This window comes from Heptranchias perlo, chromosome 29, assembly GCF_035084215.1.
Source record: "Heptranchias perlo isolate sHepPer1 chromosome 29, sHepPer1.hap1, whole genome shotgun sequence".
In the NCBI taxonomy this organism is placed as follows: Eukaryota; Metazoa; Chordata; class Chondrichthyes; order Hexanchiformes; family Hexanchidae; genus Heptranchias; species Heptranchias perlo.
In genome coordinates this window covers 8409286-8428600 of record NC_090353.1, presented here as the reverse complement: position 1 = coordinate 8428600, position 19315 = coordinate 8409286, and the positions used below count along the sequence as shown (strand labels likewise).

General features: G+C 47.8%; 1 protein-coding gene across 1 annotated transcript in view; it reads right to left on the bottom strand.

Annotated features, from left to right (window-relative positions):
• Positions 1 to 16975, bottom strand: part of sirt6 (sirtuin 6) — a 49290-nt gene extending 32315 nt beyond the window's left edge. The window contains exons 1-3 of the mRNA XM_067968058.1: positions 16816 to 16975; positions 8780 to 8907; positions 5560 to 5742 (exon numbers count right to left, since the gene is read on the bottom strand). Coding sequence (XP_067824159.1) covers positions 5560 to 5742; positions 8780 to 8907; positions 16816 to 16881 — 377 coding nt within the window. The 5' untranslated portion in view covers positions 16882 to 16975. The remainder of the gene's footprint in view (positions 1 to 5559; positions 5743 to 8779; positions 8908 to 16815) is intronic.
• Between the last annotated feature and the right edge of the window lie 2340 nt (positions 16976 to 19315).

Below are 19315 nucleotides of genomic sequence, written 5' to 3'. Positions count from 1 at the left end.
TGTGCATATAAGAACACAGTTGCTCTCACCATCTCATGTGTGAATGCTTATTACAATTGAAACGAGATAATGAGTCACCTTGTTATGGGTGACAGTTTCAACTACTAGCTTATTAATTCCAGGGTGAGTTCATTAACAATCCCATCTTTGCTTCAATGGCACTGGTCTGCTGATCTGTGTCAAAGTCACAGGAAGGATCCTGCACCGTTGAAAATTAACCCTTAATAACCCTGAACCAGAGTTCATATCAGAAACGTTTTATAGCTTAAACTGAAAATCCCTGCTCGGTTAAATAGACAGTAACAGAGACTAAACGTACATATTAGTCAAATACTGTAAAAGGCTATTAAATGGGCAATGTACCATGGTGTTGCTATGTTTTAAGAAGGGATGAGAACTCCAAAGATTTGAGCACAAAATCTAGGCTGACACTTAATGCAGTACTGAGGGAGTGCTACATTGTCGGTGGTGCCGTCTTTCGGATGAGACATTAAACCGCGGCCCTGTCCGCCCTCTCAGGTGGATGTAAAAGATCCCATGACATTATTTTGAGGAAGAGCAGGAGAGCTCTTCCCAGTGTCCTGGCCAATATTTATCCCTCAACCAACATCACTAAAAAAACAGATTATCCAGTCATTATCACATTGCTGTTTGCGGGAGCTTGCTGTGCGCAAATTGGTTGCCGCATTTTCTACATCAAAACAGTGACTACACTTCAAACATACTTAACTGGCTGTAAAGCACTTTGGGACTTGAGGTATGAAAGGTGCTATATAAATGCAAGTCTGTCTTTCTTTCTTTCTTTCTCCCTTTAACTAAGGTCGGTTGTGACTGAAAAATGCTCAATGTTCAGCTTACAACAGCTGCCAAATGAAAAGTGAGAATCCAAAAGGAGTTCTCCAGTAGGATGGCCTAACTCAGGGCTTCCAACAGAGTTTTTCCACTATCAATAGAACAGAGAAATAAAAAGTGGACACTTAGAATATTTAGCTGGCTGTGTAAAAGCAAGATGAAGTACACAACACCTGCCACTGATCAGTTTGTTTAAAATCACAAAAAAAATTCTTATGCATGGGTATGTAAGAAATAAATTACTTTAGTTCCAGCTGATTGTGGCACACCACAAAGCAATTACAGCAATGGATCCAGTGAACATGCAGAGCCAGCTGCTGCCTACCCTTCTGTAATCAGTATTCACAGATAGTGAGGGTAGGTGACCCAGCCAACAATGAGATTATGATAATCAAGTGATGCTAACTGACTAATGCATGGAAGGTGAAGCAGGGAGTCAGTTAGGTTCAGCCTCAGCAACAGAGATAGCTATAGCTCAAGGAAGGACACACTGTAGTTATACATTTTCAATGAATACGATCCCTTTGAATAACGATATCCCTCACATAGCCGGGGTGTGGGGGGAGGGAAAATCAGAGAAATTATGCCCCTTTAAGATATTTTGATGGCCAGTTCACCTAACTGGTTTTCCCACACTAAGTATAAATGATCGGAGTGAACAGTGACACCGTTGTGTCATCCAATGAGTTGGAGGCGGGGTGGGATTTGTGGTTTTAATTTACTCAAACTACAGCAAACAGAGTCTAGTTACTCAAACTACAGCAGAGTCTAGTTACTCGTAACCTACAGCAAACAGAGACTATCTACTAATGAACTACAGCAGGATTAATTCTCCAGCAAAATGCAGTGAGTGGAGGATAGCTAATTACATAATACAAATTATGTATGTAAAACCAATCCCAGTTACTCACAGCAGTGCGGGCTCCAGGCGTGATTGACAGGGGAATTACCCAATCATCTCCATACTGGCCGGGGATAGTGATGTCATTATATGCAGCCATTAAATGATACTCCCTCTGTTCTATCACCCAAAGAGGCGAGTGCATTTTTTTCCGGGGGGGGGGGGGGGGGTTTGAAATATTAATTAAAAAAATTCTCATATCATCAGAGTGGGGATCAAGGCAATGGCAGTCTGAGTGTATGGTGCATGGAGACTGCAGACATCATCACTAAATTCAGCTGGTGCTTTCAGCATTTTCTCAACTTGCTCCTAAGTGCAGTTTTCCTTTAATGATAAATGAAGGTCTCTTTGCAAACCAGGGATCTGCAGTTGTCACATGTCTGTGAAACAGTGTCCTGACCGTGAACTCTTGTATAGGACACCACTTCACATTACTTGCTATAATACAAAGAGGAAGTGTTTTAATCCTACCAGCATTTCTCTGTCATGCCCTACTGCCCATTTTATATTTCTCCTCTCTTGATATCAAGGACAGGAGATTCTACCCATAATCCACTGTCCCCGCTCATGATGTCACGGGTGCAGAACTTCATGATGTCATAGGGCAGCTGGACATAAAATGTCTGCTCTCGGGCTGTCACTAATCAGTAATTCTAAACCATAAAATAGGGCAATGGAAGCAGGATGCTGAGAAGTGTACAGACGTATCTCATTTAGGATTCAGGGATAATTCAGTTCAATGTACTTCCCTTTCAAGGTCAGAAAGTGGATAGTTCTTTGCAGGAATCAAAAGTCTTAGACACAAGTTATAAATCTAATATTGAAAGAATTAAGCCAGCTCAGGAGAGTATTTTCCTATTCCTCAAGTCCATATATTTGGACTAAGTTTCTCAATAACAGATCCATGACTTGGCCGAGCCCCAAAGAGACAGGGGCACCCAATATTAGGGTTAATTGGCCATCAAATATCTCAAATGACATTTGACCTAATTCTTTCTAAATAAATGGGCTCATGTCTACTGTTGGGTCACCCCATTCTCCCACCCACGGTCCAAGTCTAACACCTCTGACTCTCTTTCTCTGCAGCAACCCCTCTCAGGTCGGCTGCATCATACTCATACACCATGGGACTGAAAGGACAGAGGTATCGAATGATACACTAGTGCTATTTTGGAGATTTCTCTAGCATTTCCCTTTATTTTGCACCAGACGAGGCGAGACCCTCCATCCTTACTGACTGTAATGGTACCCCTGTATCAGATGATAATCCCAGAAATACAATCAAGCCCATATGGACTGACAATCCTTTTCAATAGTGCATAGGCTGACATTAAAACCATCTGATTTTGGCAAAAAGTGTTTTGATTTAAACAAGATGGACAAGTACTCACTGCTGTGGTTTCATTTTTATTGGTTTAACTAACAAGTTTAACATATTTCTATTTCTAGCAAGCCCTGTATTCATCCATTTGGGGCTGCAGAGATTACAGCACACCCAATAGCAGGCAAGGGATCCCCAAACAGAACATCTGCCCTGTACCCCTCACTTTATTGTTCATTTACTGGGTATAAAATATTTGACTCACTGTCACTTCCCCCAGCTCTGTTTAAGTACTGTATATGCACACATAAATCCCCAACTATAAACTCCCAATTCAAACCGAACTCTCAAATCACTTGTTACCACATCAATCCAGCCTCAGCAATTTTTGCTTTAAATACTCAAGAAAGGTCTTGCATTTATATAGTGCCTTTTCTGTCCTCAAGACATCCCAAATAGCATCACAACCACCAAAGTACTTATGAAGTTTAGTCACTGTTGTAATGCACAGCAAGGTCACAAAAAGCAACGAGATAATTGACCAGGTAATGGTCCAGAAATTGCTCGGAGTGGTGAAACGACAGTGCTCGCCGCTCCTTAAATTTATAACTCACTAACCCACTAACTTTCCGCGGTCTTTACAGGGTGCACTTCCTCTAATAGGAAGCGGAGAAGAGCCCAGCGTTAGATCCAGCGAAGCTAGGACCTGTGGGAGAAGCAAGAGGATCACTCTCTCCCCGTGACCAATTTTTGACAAGTTGCGAACAGTTTCTGCAAGCTGGAATGTAAAATCCAGGAAGCGAAAGGTGCAACACTAAAATCATTGGTAAAAACAATTACAGACAGCAAAAAAAGAGGGTATGAAATAATTGAATTAAATAAAAGAGAAGGAAAAAGCAAAAAAAAATGTTTTTTAATGACCAAGAATTATTAAAATAAGGAGTAATGAGACTCCAAATTTTCAAAAGTTAATTTTTAGTTGCTTGGCAGTCTTTAAGATGGACCGCACTGTTAAAATTTAGTTTAGACCTGGTATTTTTAAGCGTACCTGTTTTGTGGCGTAATTAGTTACTTTCCAGCTGGGCAGAAGAGCAAGTTGGCGCTGGTCCACTGATTCTGTTGATTGCAGCTGGCGATGTCTCGTCAATTCAAAGCTGTCATTGCCGACGAACCAGGAGGAGCAAGTTCTGGATTTCTGCGTTTCACTGTACATGTGCGAACGCAGAAACTTGCTCTTCGATTTTGCCACTAATGACGGTGAGCGTTGCTGAGCTCATCATTTTTTTAAAGCAATTTCGGACCCAATCTGTTTTTTATTGATCTTGGTTGAGAGATAAATGTTGGCCAGGATACCAGGGAGAACTCCCCTGCTCTTGTTTGAATAGTGCCATGGGATCTTTGACATCCACTCGAGAAAACAGATGGGACCTCAGTTTGAAGTCTCATCCGAAAGACGGCACCTTCGACAGTGCAGCACTCCCTTTATACTGCACTGGAGTGTCAGTCTGGATTATGTGCTCAAGTCCCTGGAGTGGGACTTGAATCCACAATCTTCTGACTCAGAGGCAAGAATGCTACCAACTGAGCCAAGAGTGGCACTTTTGATATTTGCTGTTTCAGTAATGAGACCCAATATAGTGACAACAACGATATACAGCAGACGTACTGTAAGTGATTTACCTCACTCCATGTCACTCCCACTCCAAACAGATAATGGTGCAGTGGTTTCCAAACTGAGGTCTACAGACTTTTGGGTTCCGTGAGGTTGCATTGCAAAATCTGGATTGCTGTAATTCTGACAGATCAACATTCCACATGTTTCTGTTGACGATATTGATACAAGACATTTTCTGCAGTGATGGAATGTCTAACTTTGGGCTGCTGGCAACCTCTTTTAGAAGTTTTATGATGAGGGATTGGCTAGGGCGTGTTAACATCTGCAAGGGATCCCTGGGACTGCATCAATAGTTGCAAGGGACTTTCCACACATGGAAGCCTGAACGCCAGTGGAACAGAGGGACCCAACACCAACTTGCATTTATGTCGTGCCTATAACGTTAAAGAAAAGTCCCAAGGCGCTTCACAGAGGTGTAATTGGGCAAAAATGGATGGCGAGTCAAAGAAAGAGATCAGGAGAGGTGACCAAAAATTTGATCAAAGAGGTGTGTTTTATGGAGGATCTTGAAGGAGGAGATAGGTGAAGATGCAGAGAGGTTTAGGGAGGGAATTCCAGAGCGAGGAGCCTAGACCCACTCAAGAGTCCTATAAATGCAGACATATTAAAAGGTGAAACTTTGAAGCATTTTTGGAACTATGTTGATGAAACTGGTCTCTGGCTAAGTCCGTATTTATCAATACAGTTACCTCTTCTTCAGTGTTTACATAAAACCTGCAGCAGAATGGCTTTGAGGCAAACTGCTTAAATCAGAATAAGAACACACGGTTAAACTGCCTGTAGAAATGAAATACAGCACAAAAGTCCTACCTGGGAAGGCCTGACCGTACATGAAGTCCATCTACGTTCTGACTGACCACGTACTTCACCACGCCAGCCCTCTGAAGTGCCACCAGTGCCATGTGGGTCTTGGAAGGCCTGGCTTCCTCGAAGGTGGTGTCAAACTTGGGCTCCAGGCCCCGTTCCTCCATTGTCCACACGCCACGTGGTCCCCTGTCAACATCACCATTTAACGGTTAACAAACCAGGCTGGGCAAGTCTTCATTCTGTGACTGCTCGCTGGTATTCCAACTGTGGGTTTCATAGTGGTACAGTGCACTGTGATACACCTGAAACACGGTGCCATCAGATAAGCTAATGCAACCTATCATTCTGCATCACATAACCAATGGCTTATCCATGGAATTTTATTTGAGGTGGTGCCAGGTTATTTTTGACACCGCTCGTTCATTTGTTCCAACAGCAAATACTGTTGCCCATGGATTCTGGGCATTCAATATAGCCATCATACTGGAGCCAACGCAGTGCAAATCTTCAGGGTGGGTACCATCCCAGCTGCCACACTTAGGAGTGGTAGTCTGCTGGCAGATCTACATTAAAATCAAGTGTAGACCTGCCAGCGGACTATTGCTCCTAAGTGTGGCAGCTGGGACAACCCCTACCTGGGTGGCACTCTCCCCGGAGATTTGCACTGCGTTGGCTCCACTCCCGATAGCTACATTGAACCGAAGACTCAGAATCTTTGTATCACAAGGCACAGCAATGATGCTATTTACGAGATCTTTTTGAGTAAAACAACATTTATTCTTTGCACATCATAATTTAGCAATTCCAATTTGAATCACACCAATACAATAACTTACATTTATATAGCGCCTTTAACGTGGAAAAATGTTCCAAGGCATTTCACAAAAATAGACGCCGAGCCAAAGGAGGAGATATTAGGAGGAGTGACGACGATTTTGGTCAAAGAGGTGGGGTTTAAGGAGAAGGAGATACAGGGGTATAGGGCTTTAAAGAGAGAATTCCAGAGCTTGGGGCCTAGATGGTTGAAGACATGGAGAGAAGGGAGGGAGAAATGCAGAAGAGGCCAGAGTTGGAGGAATGCGGAGTTCTGGAGGATTTTAGGGCTGGAGGAGGTTACAGAGAATGCGTGGGGGGGGGGGGGGGGGAAGGGGGGTGGTGGTGGTGGTGGCGAGGCCATGAAAAGATTTAAACACAAGGATGGGAATTTTAAATTGGATGCGTTGCAGGGCCGGGAGCCAATGTAGATCAGCGAGCACAAAGGTGATGGTGACTGGGACTTAGTGTGGGACAGGATAAGGGGAGCAGAGTTTTGAATGAACTGAAGTTTATGGAGGGTGGAGGATGGAAGGCCGGCCAGAAGAGCATTGGAATAATTGAGTCTGGAGGTGACAAAAGCATGGATGAGGATTTCAGCAGCAGATCGGCTGAGGCAGCAGCGGAGGCGGGCGATGTTACAGAGCTGGAAGTAGGCGGTCTTTGTGGTGTCATGGGGGAGGGAGGGAAATCAAAGATAACGGCTTTGGTCTTCCCAACGTTTAACTGGAGGAAACTGCAGCTCATCCAAGACTGGATGTTGGACTAGCAGTCTGACAGCACAGAGGCAGTGGAGGGGATAAGGGAGGTGGTGGAGAGGTAGAGTTGGTTGTCATCAGTGTACGTGTGGAAGCTGACCCCATGTCTTCGGATGATGTTGCCAAGTGGCAGCATGTAGATGAGGAAGAGGAGGAGGCCAAGGTTAGATCCTTGCAGGACTCCAGAGGCAACAGTATAGACGCGGGAGAGAAGCCACTGCTGGCGATGCTCTGGGTACGAATGGGCAGGTAAGAGTGCAGCCAATAAGGAGCAATACCAACAAGATCACAATACAGCACAATTTCATCCTGTGCTACTGACGTGATCCTAAGTTTCTTCACTGGAGATACTGAGAACATTAGACCCAACAGAGAGGGTCCCCAAGTCGCTTAGTGCCACCCATTGGGTCAAATTTAACAAGGCTCTGCATTTCATGATTTTATTTTAGAATTTCCCCGCATTTTAATGTTGGCATTTTACAACTGTAGCCTTACGATAATTTGTCACAAGCATGAATTTACTGGCTAGTTTCCACTTTGTCCCGACATGGTTTTGGGAGGTATTGCAAGTTTCATAGGTCTGCTGCCGCACTGATCTTTGCAGCTTGCGACCTAGAACAGAGCGCAGGGGGTATTCATTGCTGCCCGTTTGCAAATGGTCAGGAGAGTGTGCAAACTATCTTGGAGAGATTCCACTGCCATGCCTCAATAGCACCATCTTCAGGCACTTGGAGAGAACTACTGTTGCATCACTGAAAACAGCCACAGAATTCACATTTCTTTCTAATGTGTTCTTGACAACCTGAAAATAAACAGCTGCTATTTTAAACACAAGTCTCAAACCTGTAAATACAACAGGATTCGAGTAACCCCAGGTTCTGTCAGAAAGAGGACCCCAAGCAGACCATCAGAACGTAGAGTATATATGACTTAATGACTGGGTGGAAGTCCTGTTGATTCCCAGTCAGGGTATACACAAGTGGCAAAAACAGACTTCATCGACTGTTGGTTATTTAAGCAACGTGACCACTTGGTACCAAGGACAAACCATAGGATATTCACTATTCTCTGTACAAGATGGAAAAGTGAAAGTTGATTAGGACTTTATTCTTATACAGCAACTTGCATTTATTCAGTGCCCTTAATGTAGAAACCCACCCCAAGGCACTTCATACAGGCATAATCGGACAAAAATGGACACCAAGAAAAAGGAGGAGTGACTAAAAGCTTGGTCAATAATGTGGGTTTTAGGGAGAGTCTTAAAGGAGGAGAGGGAGGTGGAGAGATTTAGGGGGGGAATTCCATAGCATGGGGCCTAGACGGCTGAAGGCACAACTGCAATGGTGGGCCAAAAAGGGGAAGGTGGGGGGAAGGTGGGGGGGAGGGCGGGATTCACAACAGGTCAGAGGATGAGAGAGTTGGGGGAGGGGGGAATTATAGAGGCTGGAGGAGATACAGAGATAGGGAGGGGCAAGGGCAGGAAGGGATTTAAGTATTAATATAAACGGGATCCATGCCACATAAAGACTGCCATTGTATCAAGAAGATGGCACCATCTAGGCCAAGTGTTTCAGAAGCATCAGAGAGATAAGCCGGACTTTCGTACGCGGGGCACTGTTCTAGACAAGGTCTGTGAAGCCATGGTGGCATACCTGAAGTCCGGGATTCCTGAGGATGTGCTGATGCCAGCTCCGGTGTGTACCACCACGTAAGAGGCATTTCGTACCAGGTCCGCCAATTCCAGCACCTTTCTTTCCAGTTCCTCAGGGGAATCAAAATTCTACAACGCATAACAAAATGGAATTTGGTTTCAATTCAAAACTTAACGAGTGGCTATGAACAGGATCCCTGCTGTTAGTGCCGCCACAGGTCCTTGTAAAGTTAAAACTAAATGTTAAGTGTCAGCTTGGCTCAGTTGGCAACATTCTCACCAGAGTCCGAATGTCGTGGATTCAAGGCCCACTCCGGGATTTGAGCACAGAATCTGGGCTGACACTCCAATGCAGTGCGGAGGGAGGTGCTGCACTGTCGGAGGTGTCATCTTTCCAGATAAGATGTTAAACCGAAGCCCTGCCTGCCTGCTTAAAAGGCACTATTCGAGGAAGACCAGAGGAGTTCTACCAGTGTCCAGGCCAAATTCCTCCTCTGAACACCGCCAAAAACAGATACTTGGGTCATTCTTGAATTTGCTGTAAGTAGGACCTTGTCGTGCGTACACTGGTTGCTGTGTTTGCCCACGTAACAGTGACTACACTTCAGAAGTAACCCATTTGTTCTAAGGAATTCTGTAACATCCTGAAGCGGTACAAAGGTGCTACATTAATAGTTTTCAAACAAACAATAAGCACACACTTTCACCATTTCTTGATCCTGAAATACAAGGAAGTATTCACGATTTGAAGCATGCTGTAGTAGAAGGTGATCGGAGGTTAATACAATGTCCTTTCACAGTATGGCTGGGACAAAATTCATCAGCAGACGGATGGGATCAGTCTCCTCTCCCACTGTCCGCAAGAAGTCTACGCAAAATTAGTTGGAAGCCTCAACCAAGTTCTTAGTAAACCATAAGTTTTCAAACGGGGTACTCTGACTGTAAGGGGTCTCCGAGCTCATCAGATGCCCATTAGTTTCTATATGTGTTGACTCACCAGCATGTTAATTCTGTTACTGTATATTAATGCAAACATGTTTCTACAATGGGAGCACTGTTTTCGTTTGGGTATCTGACACCATCTTACGGAAGTTAGGGCAGGAGGTCCCCAGGAGTGCGTTAGAATTTGCAGGGGGTCTCAGGAGTGGGTCAATATTTGCACCCCTCGCCACATTCCCAGATGGATAATCACTGGCACAGATCCACAGTACAAAACTGCCCACAATTCAATACTAAAGTGGCAATCTCACTCAGTAACGCCTCGCAAAGGTAGAAAATGAAAAACATGCGTCACTCTGGTACAAGAGGATGCTCAGAGTATGGCGCAGAGTGAAGAGAATTTCACTCTGCGTCTAGCCCGATATAGATGACCTGAATCCATTACCCCCAATCCCATGAGTCCTAATCTTGTGTAACAACCTCTTGTGTGGCACCTTATCAAATGCCTTTTGAAAATCCAAATATACTACATCCACTGGTTCCCCCTTATCTACCCTGCTAGTTACGCCCTCAAAAAACTCTAATAAATTTGTCAAACACAATTTCCCTCCCTTAAAACCGTGTTGACTCCACCTAATCATATTATGATTTTCTAAGTGCCCTGGATAGAGGATTGGTTAATGGACAGAAAACAGAGTAGGAATAAATGGGTCATTTTAAGGTTGGCAGGCTGTAACTAGTGGGGTGTCGCAAGGATCAGTGCTTGGGCCTCAGCTAGTTACAATCTATATTAATGACTTAGATGAAGAGACCGAGTGTAATGTATCCAAGTTTGCTGATGATACAAAGTTAGGTGGGAAAGTAAGCTGTGAGGAGGACACAAAGAGCCTGCAAAGGGATAGCGACAGGTTAAGTGAGTGGGCAAGAAGGTGTATAATGTGGGCAAATGTGAGGTTATTCACTTTGGTCGGAAAAATAGATAAACAGAATATTTTTTAAAATGGTGAGAAACTATTAAATGTTGGTGTTCAGAGGGATTTGGGTGTCCTTGTGCACGAAACACAGAAAGTTAACATGCAGGTTACAGCAAGCAATTAGGAAGGCAAATGGCATGTTGGTCTTTATTGCAAGCGGGTTGGAGTACAAGAGTAAGGAAGTCTTGTTGCAATTGTACAGGGCTTTGGTGAGACCACACCTGGAGTACTGTGCAGTTTTGGTCTCCTTACCTAAGGAAGGATATACTTGCTTTAGAGGCGGTGCAACGAAGGTTCACTAGATTGATTCCTGGGATGAGAGGGTTGTCCTATGAGGTGAGGTTGAGTAGAATGGACCTATACTCTCTGGAGTTTAGAAGAATGAGAGGTGATCTCATTGAAACATATAAGATTCTAAGAGGGCTTGACAGGGTGGATGTTGAGAGGATGTTTCCCCTGGCTGGCGAATCTACAACTAGGCAGCATAGTCTCAGGATAAGGGGCCGGCCATTTAGGACTGAGATGAGAAGGAATTTCTTCACTCAGAGGGTCGTGAATATTTGGAATTCTCTAGCCCAGAGGGCTGTGGATGCTCAGTCATTGAGTATATTCAAGACTGAGATCGATAGATTTTTGGATTCTACCGGAATCAAGGGATGTGGGGATCGGGCGGGAAAGTGGAGTTGAGGTCGAAGATCAGCCATGATCCTGAATGGTGGAGCAGGCTCGAGGGGCTGTATGGCCTACTCCTGCTCCTATTTCTTATGTTCAACCAGGTTTTTGGTGCCAACTTTCAGAAGGCTGTTTTAGCAGCTAATGGTATGTGACAATTAACACTGAAAAACCCTATCTACAGGCACAACAGGTATTACAGGTAAATGTTGACACTTTTAGATTGAATTTTCACATTGAGATACTGGACTTTTCAATGCATTTTGAAATGGAATGTTGTGACCCACTCCTACATACATATATATAGTTAAAAAATACGTTATGACATTCTCTGTGACCGTGGTGTATTATCCCTCCTTGACCTCTCTGCAGCTTTTGACACTCAGTCCACATCTGAAATGACATTGTCCTCTCCAAGTGCCTTTCCTCCGTTGTACAGCTCAATGGGACTGACCTCCGAGGTGTTAGCTGTAGCTCAGTGCTAGCACTCTCGCCTCTGAATCAGAATGTCATGACTTCCAGCCCCACTCCAGAAACTTGAGAACTTAACCTAGGTTGACATTCCAGTGCAGTACTGAAGGAGTGCTGCACTGTCAGGGGTGCTATCTTTCAGATGAGATCTTAAATCGAGGCCCCATCTGCCCTCTCAGTTGGACGTAAAAGATCCCATGGCACTATTTGAAGAGCTTGGGAGTCTTCCCAGTGTCCTGGACAATATTTATCCCTCAGCCAACACCACTACCAACAGTTTAATTGGTCATTTATCTCTTTGCCGCTTGTGAGACCTTGCTGTGCGCAAATTGGTTGCTGTGTTTCCCTACATTACAACAGTGACTGCACTTCAAAAAGTGATTTGTTGGCTGTGAAGCTTTGGGGCGTCCTGGGGTTGTGAAAGGCGCTATATAAATGCAAGTTCTTTCTTTCTTCTTTGGTTCAACACTCACCTAGTAATGATCAAAGAGCATCTTCAGCAATGGCTTCCTTTCCCACAACACTCTGTTATCTCTGGAGTCTCCCAAGGATCTATCCTTGCTCATCTACATGTTACCTGCTGGCGACATCACCAGCAGACATGAAGTCAGCTTCCGCATCTATGCTAATAATACCTAGCTCTACCTCTCTCGACTCCACCACTGCCTCTGTCTTTACATAGAATTTACAGCACAGAAACAGGCCATTCGGCCCAACAGGTCCATGCCGGTGTTTATGCTTCACACCAGCCTCCTCCCACCCTACTTCATCTAACCCTATCAGCATATCCTTCTATTACTTTCTCTCTCATGTACTTATCTAGCTTCCCCCCAAATGCATCTATGCGATTTGCCTCAACTACTCCATATAGTAGCTAGTTCCTCATTCTAGCCATTCGCTGGGTAAAGAAGTTTCTTCTGAATTCCTTATTGGGTTGATCAGTGACTATCCTACATTAACAACCCCTGGTTTTGGACTCCCTTCATCGACATCCAATCTTGAACGTATCACTTCCTCCAGCTAAACACTGGGAAAGACCAAAACCATTGTCTTTGGCACTTATCACAAACTCAAGACCGACACTGATTTCACCCCCCTTGCCAGCCAGTCGCAGGTTCAACTAGACTGTTCGCAACCTCTGCGTCCTATCTGACCCCGAGCTGAGCTTCTGACCCCATGTTGTCCTCTCTGCCATAATGACTGCCAACTTCCACCTCCGTAACACTGCCCATCTTCAGATCTGAGAAAGACAAATCGGAATATTTTCTTCATGGTAAGAAGCTAGGAACTGTGGAAGTGCAAAGGATTTTGGGTGTCCAGGTACACACATCACTAAAAGCTAGTGTACAGGTACAAAAAAAGACTAATGGACTGTTGGCCTTTATCTCAAGGTGGATGGAATACAAAGAGGAGGAAGTTCTACCTCAGTTGTACAGAGCCTTGGTCAGACTCCATCTGGAGATACTATGTTCAGTTTTGGGCTTCGCACCTCAGGATATAACGGCCTTGGAGGGGCTGCAGCGCAGATTCACCAGAATGATACCAGGGCTAAAAGGGTTAAATTATGAGGACAAGTTGCATAAACTTGGCTTGTATTCTCTTGACTTTAGAAGATTGAGGGGTGATCTATTTGAGGTATTTAAAATGATTAAGGGATTCAATAGAGAAACTATTGAGAGCTAGGCCATTTAGAATCATAGAATGGTACATCACAGAAGGAGGCTATTCGGCCCATCATGCCTGAGCCGGCTCTTTGAAAGAGCTATCCAATTAGACCCACTCCCCTGCTCTTTCTCCATAGCCCTGTAAATTTTTTCCCTTCCAGTATTTATCCAATTCCCTTTTGAAAGTTATTACTGAATCTGCTTCCACCACCCTTTCAGGCAGTGCATTCCAGATCACAACAACTCGCTGCTTAAAAAAGTATTTCCTCATGTCGCCTCTGGTTCTTTTGCCAATCATCGTAAATCTGTGTCCTCTGGTTACTGACCCTTCTGCCACTGGAAACAGTTTCTCTTTATTTACTCTATCAAAACCCTTCATGATTTTGAACACCTCTATCAAATCTGCTCTCAACCTTCTCTGCTCTAAGGAGAACAACCCCAGCTTCGCCAGTCTCCCTGCATAACTGAAGTCCCTCATCCCTGGTACCATTCTCGTAAGGCCTTGACATCTTTCCTAAAGTGTGGTGCCCAGAATTAGATACAATACTCCAGCTGTGGCCTAACCAGTGTTTTATAAAGGTTTAGCTTAACTTCCTTGCTTTTGTATTCTATGCCTCTATTTATAAGGCCCAGGATCCCGAATATCTTTTTAACAGCTTTTTCAACTTGTCCTGCCACCTTCAAAGACGTGCACACACACCCCGGGTCTCTCTGTTCTTGCACTCCCTTTAAAATTGTGCCATTTAGTTTATATTGCCTCTCCTCATTCTTCCTACCAAAATATATCACTTCATACTTCATAGTATCATAGTAGGTACAGCACAGGAGGTGGCCATTCAGGCCATCGTGCCTGTGCTGGCTCTTTAAAAGAGCTATCCAATTAGTCCCGTTCCCCTGCTCTTTCCCCATAGCCCTGTAAATTTTTTCTCTTCAAGGATTTATCCAATTCACTTTGAAAGTTATTATTGAATCTGCTTCCACCACTCTTTCAGTTAGTGCATTCCAGATCATTAGAACTCACTGTGTAAAAAAATGTTTCCTTGTCGCCTTTGGCACTTTTGCTGATCACCCTAAATCTTCTCTGCGTTAAATTTCATCTGCTATGTGTCTGCCATTTCACCAGTCTGTCTATAGCCTCCTGAAGTCTGTAACTATCCTCCTCATTGTTTACTACATTTCTGAGTTTCGCGTCATCTGCAAACTTTGAAATTATGTCCTGTACATCCAAGTCCAGGTCATTAATATATATCCACTGTAAACTTCCCTCCGGTCTGAAAAACAATCATTCCCCACTACTCTCTGCTTTCTGTCCCTTAGCCAATTTTATATTGACGCTACCACTGTCCCTTTAATCCCATGGACTTTAATTTTGCTAACAAGTCTATTATGTGGTATTTTATCAAATGCCTTTTGAAAGTCCATACACACATCAACTGTACTACCCTCGTTAACCCTCTCTGTTACTTCACCAAAGAACTCAATCACGTTGCCTTTAACAAAGCCGTGCAGACTTTCATTTATTAGCCCATACTTTTCCAAGTGCCAATTAATTTTATCCCAGATTATTTTCTCTAAAAGTTTCCCCACCATCGACATTAGGCTGACTGGCCTGTAATTAACGGGTTTATCCCTCTCCCCTTTTTTTGAATTTAGAAGTGAAGTCAGGAAGCACTCAGGAACAGTGGGGGAAATCTGGAACTCGTTTCCCCAAAAGGCTGTGGATGCTGGGACATAAGAAATTTTCAAGGCAGAGATTGACAGATTTTTGTCGGGTAATGGTGTCAAGAGACGTGGATCAGAGGTGGGAAAAGAGAGTTGAAGTACAGATCAGCCATGATCTAACTGAATGTCAGAACAGGTCGCGGGGCTGAATGGCCTACTCCTCTTCCTATAATCCACACATCTCCATATAGTTTCAGCAACTCCTTTGGCCGAACTCCCATTCTCCATAAACTTCAGCTGATCTGAAACTCTGCTGTCCATACCCTAACCCGCACCCATCAATGCTGTCCCGCTCCCCCATCAATGCTGTCCCGCTCCCCCATCATTGCTGTCCCGCTCCCCCATTGTTGCTGTCCCGCTCCCCCATCCTCCCTCTCCCTGTCCCGCTCGCCCATCCTCCCTCTCGCCCATCCTCCCTCTCCCTGTCCCGCTCCCCCATCCTCCCTCTCCCTGTCCCGCTCGCCCATCCTCCCTCTCGCCCATCCTCCCTCTCCCTGTCCCGCTCCCCCATCCTCCCTCTCCCTGTCCCGCTCGCCCATCCTCCCTCTCGCCCATCCTCCCTCTCCCTGTCCCGCTCGCCCATCCTCCCTCTCCCTGCACCGCTCGCCCATCCTCCCTGCCCCGCTCGCCCATCCTCCCTCGCCCGCTCGCCCATCCTCCCTGCCCCGCTCGCCCATCCTCCCTCGCCCGCTCGCCCATCCTCCCTCTCCCTGCCCCGCTCGCCCATCCTCCCTCTCCCTGCCCCGCTCGCCCATCCTCCCTCTCCCTGCCCCGCTCGCCCATCCTCCCTCTCGCCCATCCTCCCTCTCGCCCATCCTCCCTCTCGCCCATCCTCCCTCTCGCCCATCCTCCCTCTCGCCCATCCTCCCTCTCGCCCATCCTCCCTCTCCCTGCCCCGCTCGCCCATCCTCCCTCTCCCTGCCCCGCTCGCCCATCCTCCCTCTCCCTGCACTGCTCGCCCATCCTCCCTGCACTGCTCGCCCATCCTCCCTGCCCCGCTCGCCCATCCTCCCTCTCCCTGCCCCGCTCGCCCATCCTCCCTCTCCCTGCCCCGCTCGCCCATCCTCCCTCTCCCTGCCCCGCTCGCCCATCCTCCCTCGCCCGCTCGCCCATCCTCCCTGTCCTTGCCGACCTGCTCCCCCCACCGCCCCCCTGCTCCTCTGCCCTCTTTATGCGGCCCCCTCCCCTTCACCCCACCACTGGCGGCCGTGCCTTCAGCCGCCTTGGCCCCAAGCTCTGGAATCCCCTCCCTTAACCTTTCCCCCCCTCCCCCTCCACCCCAGCTCTTTGGCCAGGCTCTCGGTCCCCCTCCCTCTGTCTCCGGGTCCAGCTTGTCCTCCTGCCGCTGTGAGGAGCCTTGGGGGCGATGGTCCCTGTTAAAGGACCCACTATGATTGCAAGTTGCTGCAGGCACCAACAGGCAAGGGGCCTGTGGGCCTCAGGCTGTGTTATTAACCCCCGGGAGGGAGCAATGACCCTGGGGGCTGGGGAATGGAGCCAGGCCGGGCCGGGCCGCACTGCAGGGGTGGAGCTGCCCTGGAACGGGCCCGGGATCCCCTCATCACCGAGGCCCGGCGCGGCCTGTGGCTTCTTACCTCGGGTAGGCCGCACTTCCCCTTGTGCTCGTATTCCGACAGTCCCGCCGCGTAGTTGACGGACATGGCCCGAGGGAGGGGAGGAGGCGCCGGACACCGCGACAGAGAAAGACCGAGGCCCGGAGAGCAGCGCGACGCCGTCAGTCTCACCGGACGTAACGCTACGCGCTGACGTCACCGGGGAATGTACGGCACCACCTGGCCTCTAGATGGCGCTGGAGCTCCACCCTGTCCCGGGATAGGGGGCAATGTACAGGATAGGGGGCAATGTACAGGATAGGGGCAATGTACAGGATAGGGGCAATGTACAGGATAGGGGCAATGTACAGGATAGGGGCAATGTACAGGATAGGGGGCAATGCCCGGGATAGGGGGCAATGTACAGGATAGGGGGCAATGTACAGGATAGGGGGCAATGTACAGGATAGGGGGCAATGTCCGGGATAGGGGGCAATGCCCGGGATAGGGGGCAATGTACAGGATAGGGGCAATGTACAGGATAGGGGGCAATGTACAGGATAGGGGGCAATGCCCGGGATAGGGGCAATGTACAGGATAGGGGCAATGTACAGGATAGGGGCAATGTACAGGATAGGGGGCAATGTACAGGATAGGGGCAATGTACAGGATAGGGGGCAATGCCCGGGATAGGGGGCAATGTACAGGATAGGGGGCAATGTACAGGATAGGGGGCAATGTACAGGATAGGGGGCAATGTCCGGGATAGGGGGCAATGCCCGGGATAGGGGCAATGTACAGGATAGGGGGTAATGTACAGGATAGGGGGCAATGCCCGGGATAGGGGGCAATGTACAGGATAGGGGGCAATGTACAGGATAGGGGGCAATGTACAGGATAGGGGGCAATGCCCGGGATAGGGGGCAATGCCCGGGATAGGGGCAATGTACAGGATAGGGGGCAATGCCCGGGATAGGGGGCAATGCCCGGGATAGGGGGCAATGTACAGGATAAGGGGCAATGCCCGGGATAGGGGGCAATGTACAGGATAGGGGGCAATGCCCGGGATAGGGGGCAATGTACAGGATAGGGGGCAATGTACAGGATAGGGGCAATGCCCGGGATTGGGGGCAATGCCCAGGATAGGGGGCAATGTACAGGATAGGGGGCAATGCCCGGGATAGGGGGCAATGCCCGGGATAGGGGGCAATGTACAGGATAGGGGGCAATGCCCGGGATAGGGGCAATGTACAGGATAGGGGCAATGTACAGGATAGGGGGCAATGTACAGGATAGGGGCAATGTACAGGATAGGGGGCAATGCCCGGGATAGGGGGCAATGTACAGGATAGGGGGCAATGTACAGGATAGGGGGCAATGTACAGGATAGGGGGCAATGCCCGGGATAGGGGGCAATGTACAGGATAGGGGGCAATGTACGGGATAGGGGGCAATGTACAGGATAGGGGGCAATGTACAGGATAGGGGGCAATGTCCGGGATAGGGGACAATGCCCAGGATAGGGGGCACAGCCTGGGATAGGGGGCACAGCCCGGGATAGGGGGCAATGTACAGGATAGGGGGCAATGTACAGGATAGGGGCAATGTACAGGATAGGGGGCAATGTACAGGATAGGGGGCAATGCCCGGGATAGGGGCACTGCCCGGGATAGGGGGCAATGCCCGGGATAGGGGCAATGTACAGGATAGGGGGCAATGCCCGGGATAGGGGGCAATGCCCGGGATAGGGGGCAATGTACAGGATAGGGGGCAATGCCCGGGATAGGGGGCAATGTACAGGATAGGGGGCAATGCCCGGGATAGGGGGCAATGTACAGGATAGGGGGCAATGCCCGGGATAGGGGGCAATGTACAGGATAGGGGGCAATGTACAGGATAGGGGGCAATGCCCGGGATAGGGGGCAATGTACAGGATAGGGGGCAATGTACAGGATAGGGGCAATGTACAGGATAGGGGGCAATGTACAGGACAGGGGCAATGTACAGGATAGGGGGCAATGTACAGGATAGGGGGCAATGCCCGGGATAGGGGGCAATGTACAGGATAGGGGGCAATGTACAGGATAGGGGGCAATGTACAGGATAGGGAGCAATGTACAGGATAGGGGGCAATGCCCGGGATAGGGGGCAATGTACAGGATAGGGGGCAATGCCCGGGATAGGGGGCAATGTACAGGATAGGGGCAATGTACAGGATAAGGGGCAATGCCCGGGATAGGGGGCAATGCCCAGGATAGGGGGCAATGCTCAGTATAGGGGGCAATGTACAGGATAGGGGGCAATGTACAGGATAGGGGCAATGCCCGGGATAGGGGGCAATGCTCAGTATCGGGGGCTATGTACAGGATAGGGGGCAATGTACAGGATAGGGGCAATGCCTGGGATAGGGGGCAATGCCCGGGATAGGGGGCAATGCCCGGGATAGGGGACACAGCCCGGTATAGGGGGCAATGCCCGGGATAGGGGGCAATGTACAGGATAGGGGCAATGCCCGGGATAGGGGGCAATGCCCGGGATAGGG